This window comes from Gossypium arboreum, chromosome 4 (genome assembly GCF_025698485.1).
Source record: "Gossypium arboreum isolate Shixiya-1 chromosome 4, ASM2569848v2, whole genome shotgun sequence".
Lineage (NCBI taxonomy): Eukaryota > Viridiplantae > Streptophyta > Magnoliopsida > Malvales > Malvaceae > Gossypium > Gossypium arboreum.
In genome coordinates, this window is record NC_069073.1 from 4,400,278 (window position 1) to 4,409,991 (window position 9,714).

A 9,714-nucleotide genomic window follows, 5' to 3' on the forward strand; every position below is an offset into this window, starting at 1 on the left:
ATCACATCAACTACTCTCCATGCATTATTGCAATCGCATTACGTTTTTAGATTAGTCCCGTTTAATTATTAGTATGTTAGTTGATCGCACCTCGTATATGCCTATTACCTTATATCATCGTTTTCCATCTTGTTCTTTTTTGAAATGTGGTTTTTCTATAAAAAACTAAATTTTATGATTAGTTTCGTCTTATTTCAAATCGAATTAATACGTCTTAAGCTAGCTTTATAATTATTCATTCAAAAATTCTTGAAAACGAAGACGAGATTTGATGTTTGGCAATTCGCAGAATCGTGCCCTAATGTGTTGGGTTGCAATTTCGCGTTTGCTTAAAATAAGGGTTGCAATTTCGCGTTTGCTTAAAATAATCGAATATCCCTTCAAAATTTCACCCATGCCTTTAAAAAAAAATTCTTTAAAATGAAGGTAAAGTTTGATATTTGGCAATTCGCGGAATCGTGCCCTGACGTGTTGGGTTGCAATTTCTCGTTTGCTCAAAATAATCAAATATTCCTTCGAAATTTCACTCATGTCTTCTAAAAATCCTTTAAAACAAAGGCAATATTCGACGTTTGATAATTTGAGAACCATGCCCTATCGTGCTGGGTTATGATTTCTCGTTTGCTCAAAACGATCGAACATTCCTTTATATTCTCACTCATGTTTAAAAAAAAATACTTAAAAACAAAGACGAGGTTCAATGTTTGGCGATTTGAGAATCGTGCCCTACCGTGCTGGGTTGCGCTTTTTCAAATTCCGAAACAATTGAAGATCCCTTCGGAATTTCACTCACATTTTCTAAAATCTTTCAAAATGAAGACGATGTTCGATGTTTGGGCGATTTGAGAATCGAGCTCTATCGTGCTGGGTTGCGCTTTTTCATTTGTCCAAAATAATCGAATATCTCCTCGGAATTTCACATGTATTTTATAAGGTAAGGCAATGGTCAATGTTTGGCAATTCGGGGAATCGTACCCTACTGTGCTGGGTTTCGTTTTTTCGTTAGACTAAATAGTTGAGCATCCTTTTGTAATTCTCGAATTATAAACTTTCGGACATCGAAACAAGAAGATTTTGGCAACCAAATCGGGTTATTCAAACGTTATAAAAAAGAACCACATTTTAAAAACTTTTTAATTTTAGACATAAAGACAGTATTTAATCGATTCGGTACCAATTTTGGGCGTAGTGAGGGTGCTAATCCTTCCTCATACGTAACTGACTCCCGAACCCGTTTTCTCAAAAGTTCGTAGACCAAAATCGTTGCCTTAATAAACCAAAAATGTTTTATTAAACTAACCTCATTTTTAGGTGATCCGATCACACCAAAACAAAAGATCGGTGGCGACTCCATGTATTTGTTTTTCAAACAGTCGATTCCCCATTTTTTCTATTAAACTTAAAATTTTTAAATAGAGGGATGGTTTCGACATCACCATAAATTATGAAAATATAATTAGAGGTTGAATAAAATATGAAATTAAAGCTTATTGAATCTAGTTTCACATAGAACAAACGGTGTAAGAAAAAGACTTTCATATCAGGAGATATTTGAATTTTTGTGAGATAAGGTCAGAGTGATTTTGAGCTCCCCTATTCTGATTTGTAAAAATCATTAAAAATTGTACAAAAATAATTAGGAGTCATGCTGTATATGTATGGATTCCTTATTGAGTCTATTTTTAATAGAAACAAACGGCTTGGTTATTTGAATTTTGTACAGGGAGAAATTTGGTTCGTAGTTCACAGGGGTCAGAGTAGCCGAACCCTGAAATAGGGGAGACTTCAACTAATAAACTGTACTAATTGGCCCAACCAAAAATTCTAGAAAAAAATTAGTAACTAGATATATGAGTCTAGATTTGGAGAAAATTTACGAATTTGGATTTCGAGTTTTGTAACTCAAGATATGATTTTTTTTGCAACTATAACGCAGTTAGACAGCTTGTCTGGAAAGTATGATATAAATTGTCTGAATTTGTTTTAGTGCTCAAATAAGTTTAGTAATGCCTCGTGCTCGACTCCGGCGATGGTCTCGGGCAAGGGGGCGTTACAAAACGTCCAAATACCTTGATTTGAATCGTTTTTCAGTTTTTCTTATTCAGTATTGTTTATAGTTATCTCTCTTAACAATGTCATCTCAAGGTTTAAATTTTCGTTCTCTTATAAAAAATATAATGTGTCTTATCATTGCACTAACACTTGTCATGTATTAAGCATTTGATTGAGTTGTATCATGCATCAACCAAAATCAGCTTAGGATAGGTTTGGATGGGCGGTGCAATGCGTTTCGCTTATTTTTTTCTGTCTTGTGTTACAATTTCGTTACAGTATTTAATCTTACCGTCATCCCTATTTTTACACTAACCACAGATAAACGCACCACTTATCTAGAGCTATCATTGATTGACATTATTTTTTTACAAAGAAGAAAATATTAGTACGAGAATATTTTTATTTTTTATATTTTAATAAAATAATGCGTAAGATGATACATTTTAAAAATTCAACTTAATTGACTTTGGTCAAGTCAATGACTTAATCGCTAAGCTCAGTGCTTTCCCATTCCCTATTTTTCTACGTTTATGTATACTTGGTATCTCGCTTACTACAAATCGATTTTTCTGATCTGATGAAAACCGAGGTTTCTGAAATGGAAGAAAGAAAAGGAAAAGGAGAGGTTATGAGCGGCACTCTCGACCTGAGTGCTCTCCCACTAGAATGTATCACCCTCATTATTTCCTTTACCTCCCCTCGAGATGCCTGTAGATTGTCGCTTGTTTCAACTGCTTTAAATTCGGCTACTGAATCCGATGCTGTTTGGGAAAGCTTCTTGCCATCCCAATTCCAGGCATTAATTCCCTCATCGCTCTCTTTCTCGTCCAAGAAACAACTTTATCTTAGCCTCTGTGAAAATCCCCTTCTCATTGAAGCTGGACGAAAGGTAATTTCATCCTTTCTCTTTCAAGTTGTAATAAAATTTCCTAGCATTGTTATATAATTTAATGTCGATTTAGGGTTTCTGAGTTAAAATCGAAAATCTAAAGAGTCATATTTAGCTTTGGATGCTTCATTTTCGAAAGCAAAATCATTGTAATCCTATTAATATCACATGTTGTTTTGTCCAATCATATTATTATTTTGAATTTTAAGTTCTTGAAATATTATTTTCCTTTAATCTGGATATGGCTTGTTTCCCTTACATGGGAAAAAAACAGCAACGAATTTTATCTGGTTATTCTTTTTCTTTTTTCTTTTGATTTTTGAAGGCAAAAACTGTATTGGGATAAAACGAGAACAAATTTAAATAATTGAATTATTAAGATATATTATTTTAATTTATATGGAAATTTTGTCTAATATTTCCCTTATATGTCTGATTTTATCTAATCGTGTTTGTTGTTCGGAATTTACAAGATTCACCAAAAAGAAAAAAAAAAAAAGGCAACTAACAGAAGTAAGAAGCTTAGAAAGTACTTTGGAGAAGCTTTTGACATATTAATTATGAACTCTGCCATTGTTGCTTGAATCTTTTTCTTAACAATTCCTATGTTGTTTATATCTATTTTTAATTCTTTTGTTCGTTACATATAACTTAGTTGGTATTGATGAAACAGAGTTTTTGGCTGGACAGAGTGAGTGGGAAGAAATGTTACATGCTGTCACTCAGGGACCTCTCCATTATATGGAGTGACACCCCAGATTATTGGAGATGGGTGTCTATACCCGAGGCCAGGTTATTCTCTCCTCCTTGCCATGCTGGTTGGGTCTAAATGATAACAATAGGATGCTTATCCATCTTTTAAATTCAAAATAATTGAAAATCTTTTAAGAGAAAATACTTGCGTATTCATCTTTGATGGATACCTGTGTTTGAATAAGAGAACTTCTCTTTGGCAATTCATTTTCTATTGTTGTTAAAATAGGTTTGATCAGGTAGCAGAGCTTCTGAGCGTTTGCTGGTTTAAAATCCGTGGAAAGATTAGTATCTCCATGCTTTCACCCATGACGCACTACAAGGCTTACCTTGTTTTCCAAGCAAATAAGGATTATGGGTTTAACTATTATCCAGTGAATCTTAGTGTTGGAGTTGTTGGCACTGAAGGTAGTAAGAGAAGTGCTTATTTGCAACCAAAAAAAGAACGACGGATAAGAGAGGAACAACCTACACCGGGTGATGATGTTCAGTTCCCAAAGGCTAGAGTAGACAGGTGGTTAGAGGTTGAGATGGGTGAGTTCTTCAATGAGGGATGCGTTGATGATGGGGAACTGGAAATGAGTGCAGTGGAGATTGAGGGCTGTAACTGGAGAGGTGGTCTCATTTTGCAGGGGATTGAGATCAGGGCCATCACGCCTAATTGATATGCCTAGGACTTGGCTTAGACACAGTGAAGTATAAGTGTATGTTTAAGATAAATAAAATTGGTGACACTTCTTGTCTACTGGTTCAGATGGCTTAGTTTACTTTTTCTGATATTTAGAAACAGAGGAAGAAGGAAGATAGCTCCCTAGAATATCGTATCATTGTTTACTTTTCTGATATTTAGAGCGATGCTCTCTTTTGTAAATAATGAACAATATTGCTAGCAAATAAATTAATTGTTGAGTACGTCAATGCAAGTAAAAATTACATTTGAAAAAACAAACAAACATTGAAACATGAATTATTTGAAATTTCACCCATATATGATATATATATTTAAACGGAAATTAGAATTTTAATTTTTTTCGAAATTTAGGAAAATAAATTTGACCTTCGAAATATATTACGTGAAACAATTCAACGTTTATATATGGTTATATATATATATTCTCATTATAACAATTTTCTTATTACTTATATGTTATAGAATTAATAAATTTGTTTGTGTCATTTTTATGTTTTGGTCAATATTTTACTCTTTATATATATAATATTAATTTTTATATTCATGCGATGCACGGATAAATAATATATTATTCAAAATATATTTTTATATTAATATAAAAAATTAAGAATGTATTATAATCAAAGAATTTTATTTTAAAAAGTGTCATTATATTTTCATGTACCAATAAAGTTTACAAATGTCTTCAATTATTGTAATATTTATATTATTATCTAATTTTTTGGTATTGAGCTTTTTCTATAAAAAGATAAATATTCGATTAATAAGTCATAACTTGAAGTTTATTTTAAAATTAATTTTAAATAGTAAATCGGAGATAATTTTATTCAACTGTTGTAAAATGAGCAGAATTGTGTCAAATAAAGTATTAGAAATTAGTTTAAAGTGTGACATTTGGAGTATTAAAAATAATATTAATAGTTGATATACAGGAATTTTAAGGGTATCCAAAAGATAATCATTTGATTAATTAAATCAAATTAGTATTAATGAAATTAATCGAATTTTTAATCTTTTAATCATTAATTAAATTAATTTTTTAAAAAATTAATTAAACTGAAATTTATCTGTTTTTATTTTTTGTTAAAACAAGTATAAAATATATAAAAATATAAATTGGTAATATTAATTTGACTGATAATATTTAATTAAAATCAGAAAATATAAAACATTAATTATGTAATTTACCTAATTTTTAATTCGTCAATTATGCTAAAACATATTTAAAAGGGCAGAAAAAAAGAAAGTGAGAAAAAAACTGAAAAATCATCATTTCAGATTCTGGGTTATGGCCATAGCTCTGCCATCTACAGTATGGCACGCAACAAAGTTTCAGCCGCAACGTCCGCTTCTTCAGCGTCGGCGCCCCTTATTAGTCCAATCCTTTAGGCGGAGCGACTTCGACACCTTCACTCGCCGCATGGCTTCTGGTGAGGCCTTGAAGGACGCCTGGCGAACCGCCAACGACGGCTTCGAGCAATTCGTCTTCGAAGCTAAAAAGACCGCTGAACGCTTAGACCACCAGTATTCCGTTTCCCGCCGGCTCTCCTCCGCCGCCCAATCCGCTGCTGACCGTGCTCGTGAGATTGACCGGGAGTTCGAGATTGGACTCCGTTGGCGGACTTTTTCTATGGATTTTAGTAGAAATTGGCCTAGGGTTGGTGTTCTTATTTTTTTCGTATTTGTTTTTTATTTGGAACTTATATGCTTACATATTTCTGGGGTTCTATTGATATGGTTGCAGTACAGGAAGCAGCTGAATGATTTCTTGGATACTCCATTGGGAAGAAGTTTTGCTGTAAGTAACATTAGGCCCGGTATCAATGACTTGCTTTCATTGGTAATTATAAAAAGAAAATTCGTCATAAAGCAAAAGAAGTAAAATGCAAATGTTTTAACTTGATTAAAAATACTTACTTTACTTTGATGCAAAGTTTAAGTCAATGATTATTTTTTTATTTAAACCTAAACTCTTGCATTTTACTCTAGGAAAAAAAAATTAATTTTTCAAAAATTTTGCAACTTACACTTCTAAATGCTTGATTTGCTTTTTGAAAGAAAAAGTAATGCCGAAGAGTAAGCAGCAAAAGTAACAGTTAGACAAAAGTATTAAATGCTTGTCTTTCGATTTGCTTTTGATGCTAGCCTTACTGACACTCTTCAACACATAAATATGGGGATATGGTCTTCAAGAATCCTGCAAATAGATGAAAAAAACATGGAAACCATGCTCGTCTCTAGCACTTACGTTGAAGTCCGCGTAACATAGATGCTAATAATACCTTATGTTCATGTGTCCCCCGTTCTCCTTGTCTGTTCTGTTTATCTGGTTTAAAAATGATTATATTGTGAAAGAAGTTATTTGCATGTGTTGCTGCAGGTAGGCGGTTGTTAAGTAATTGGTGAAGTTCAAAACTCTTGTGACTATAGTTTAATTTGCAGATATCCAATATCACGTATTTGTGGTCTGTAACTAATTTAGGAGGATGGGTCATTTACGTATGTTAAGTAGTGGATATTCAACATCAGTTATATTTGGTCTTTATGGTGCCTTGTATGGAAGTTGAGCTTCAACACCTATTACAAGTTAGCTTTACATTGAAAATTTAATATGCCTGAGTTGTTTGTTGCTTTCATTCTGGGAGTCAATATGATAGGCATGTTGTTCTCAAGTGTTCTATATATGGACCACACTTAAGGGAGAGTGTTATGTGGTTTTACATGTCATGTCAACTCACTATTTGTTTGTGTACTGGTCTTATATTAAAGTTGGTTAACTTATTATGAGTTGGTTCAGGTATGATGCTTATGACTCATTCATAAATATCTTTTGCCTAGAAATATAATCTTTTCAAAGTGTTTATTTTTCAATGCAGAGAAAATTAGTCAAATTTCTATGGAGAGTTTTTATCATAACCAAGATACATTGTGCTTGGTATAGATCAAATGGATAATAGAAATTTTTTATCTGTTCGCAGACAATTTTCTTCCTTTGGTTTGCATTATCTGGTTGGATGTTTCGATGCTTAATATTTGCCACATGGATACTACCATTTGCTGGACCTCTTCTCATTGGGACTGTTGCCAATAATCTTGTTATTAAGGTATCACTTACTGCTATAAGATGGCGTATGTAATGCAAGACATAAGAGATGACTTCTGCAACATGCGTTCATCTTTTTCATAACATGATTTAATTTGTTTAGTTTTTTATCACTTGTTTTTTACTTGTAAAAGGCAATACTGGGTAAGCTTTTTCCATAACATGTGGATTCGTATGATCAAAATTAAAGTGTATTTCCTGCATGTGATTCTTTAGTTCTACTTCAGTAATACTGAACAAATATTTACATGCCATTCTGATGATTACAGTTTAAGCTGCTTTAGTGTGGTTATTTTGGTGCAGAATGGTGACAAACTGACAACGAATGTTCAGAGCTTCTAACATTTTTTTTCTTCTTGTTAACTATGAATTTACTAATATGAATTACAGACTACAATTTAGACATACTAGCATATATAGTTTTAAATGGCATACTATAGTAATGGTTGATTCAATCTAATACCGATGTAAGATAGTAATTAAGAACATCCTTAAAATGTAGGAAGATCTTCCTTCAAATAATTATTGCTAGCGTGGTTTCAGCAGGAGTCATATGAAAAGAAAATGGAGTCCATTTATTCTCTCAAATTCACTCCAAAAACATTTTAAAATTATTTTATTGTGCTTGTGGCTTGGTATATATCAATGTGCTTTGGCGTTGTCTATGTTATGAAATCCATGTATTACCTTCATCAATTTCTATTTAGTTGTAAAACTGTACTTAAAATTCGTTCCATGTTAAAATTGGACAGGGTGCTTGTCCAGCTTGTAAGAGACAGTTTGTTGGCTATAAAAACCAAATAGTACGTTGTGTGAGCTGTGGAAACATTGTATGGCAACCCAAAGGAGACTTCTTTCGCAGAGATAGCAGGGGCACCAATTCAAGAAAGTCAGAGCCTGACATTATCGACGTTGAATTTGAGGAGAAATGACAAGATGTTCTCAAATCATACAAGTGATCTATCACTTTTTATGGAGTCAAACGAGACTGAAAGGCAATTCTTGCTCAGTTCTTTCGAGGTTTAGTTTCTTTGAAAATCTCATGTTGCCATTGGTACCTGTCTGTAGTGTATAGCATGATTCTCAGTTTTAGTCTCTTTATATATAAGGAAACTTAAAGAAGGAGGACGCTAATATTTTGCTTATAGAAAATGTTTCATTTCATAAGGTATAGGCTGTAGTTTGAACTCCGAGGTCTTAAGCCATCACAATGCTCTATGTTTGTAGAAGAATTTTTGCTTATATATTTGTGTGAAGTGGGAAGAACAAGTAGCCGAATTTGATATGTGATAAAAGAAGTGGCCTTGTTTAAATGTAAACATTAAAATGGTTCATCCATTTGTTTTAGGGGTAGGAAGAGTTGGATTTCAGTAAAATTGGTGTTCAATCTGTGCTGATCTCTTCCATTCTGTTTCAGTCCTAAATCGCTACCAAATAATTTAAGTTTCTTTTATGTCAAAATTTTGGTGTGTTTCGATGTGTTTAGGTCCATTTTATCAATACCGATCTGGATCAGTGTGTACTAGCAGTGTATTTTTTATATAATATTTTTATGTTCTTTTAAAAATATTTAGATATTTTTATTGAATTAATATTTGGTACACTGACAGTGTGTTTTTTTATTTCACAAGAAACTTAAAAAATTGTCATGTCTCTTTCTTTAATATTAAAAAAAAGATACAGAACAATTTTAAGTTTACTTATGAAATAAAAATAGTACACTCTCAATATATCAAATATTAACTATTTTATTTTTATATTATTTTAAGAAATAGTACTAAATTAATAGAATGCGTAAATATTAGAATATTAAATTTATTATTATGCCAATAAAAATACACATAGACTTACTTAAGGGTAAGATGACCGAAAGAATCAAATTTTAAAAACATTAGTGAGTAAATGGAAAATTTTTATAGTTGGATTAAAATTGTTTGAAAGCTAAAATTATATATATATATATATTTTCTGAAGGAGCTAAAATGTTATTATATCATAGAAAATAATGCTATATTGTATAATATTTAAATATATAATAAAATTATATTAGTATTGTGCATAAGTATACATATTTAAATAGCTAATGATATCGTAATATATAATATGATAGGTTAATATTTGGTATGGTAGTAGGGAATTTATTTTATTTTACAAGTAATTATAAAAATTATCATTTATCTTTTTTTAAAATATTTTATCATACTTTACGTGACACCTATTAAT

At 31.8% G+C, this 9,714-nt stretch overlaps 2 protein-coding genes across 2 annotated transcripts; both read left to right on the top strand.

Moving 5' to 3' along the window:
- The first annotated feature begins 2,609 nt into the window (after positions 1 to 2,609).
- Positions 2,610 to 4,555, top strand: LOC108465498 (putative F-box protein PP2-B12). Its single transcript, XM_017765827.2, has 3 exons — positions 2,610 to 2,944; positions 3,618 to 3,736; positions 3,927 to 4,555. The coding sequence occupies exons 1-3, from the start codon at positions 2,633 to 2,635 to the stop codon at positions 4,360 to 4,362; spliced, it is 867 nt and encodes a 288-aa protein (XP_017621316.2). The 5' UTR covers positions 2,610 to 2,632; the 3' UTR covers positions 4,363 to 4,555.
- A 1,050-nt stretch (positions 4,556 to 5,605) lies between these two features.
- LOC108465497 (uncharacterized) lies at positions 5,606 to 8,867 on the top strand. The gene is made up of 4 exons (XM_017765826.2): positions 5,606 to 6,045; positions 6,133 to 6,186; positions 7,367 to 7,492; positions 8,244 to 8,867. The coding sequence occupies exons 1-4, from the start codon at positions 5,677 to 5,679 to the stop codon at positions 8,421 to 8,423; spliced, it is 729 nt and encodes a 242-aa protein (XP_017621315.1). The 5' UTR covers positions 5,606 to 5,676; the 3' UTR covers positions 8,424 to 8,867.
- Positions 8,868 to 9,714: the final 847 nt, after the last annotated feature.

Bases quoted from the DNA above. Each gene is read 5' to 3' on its own strand.
- LOC108465497 (XM_017765826.2), top strand. From the start codon at position 5,677: ATGGCCATAGCTCTGCCATCTACAGTATGGCACGCAACAAAGTTTCAG. The intron at 6,187-7,366 runs GTAAGTAACATT...ATCTGTTCGCAG, and splicing joins CATTGGGAAGAAGTTTTGCT to ACAATTTTCTTCCTTTGGTT. The intron at 7,493-8,243 runs GTATCACTTACT...AAAATTGGACAG, and splicing joins CCAATAATCTTGTTATTAAG to GGTGCTTGTCCAGCTTGTAA.
- LOC108465498 (XM_017765827.2), top strand. From the start codon at position 2,633: ATGAAAACCGAGGTTTCTGAAATGGAAGAAAGAAAAGGAAAAGGAGAG. The intron at 2,945-3,617 runs GTAATTTCATCC...TTGATGAAACAG, and splicing joins TCATTGAAGCTGGACGAAAG to AGTTTTTGGCTGGACAGAGT. The intron at 3,737-3,926 runs GTTATTCTCTCC...TTGTTAAAATAG, and splicing joins GTGTCTATACCCGAGGCCAG to GTTTGATCAGGTAGCAGAGC.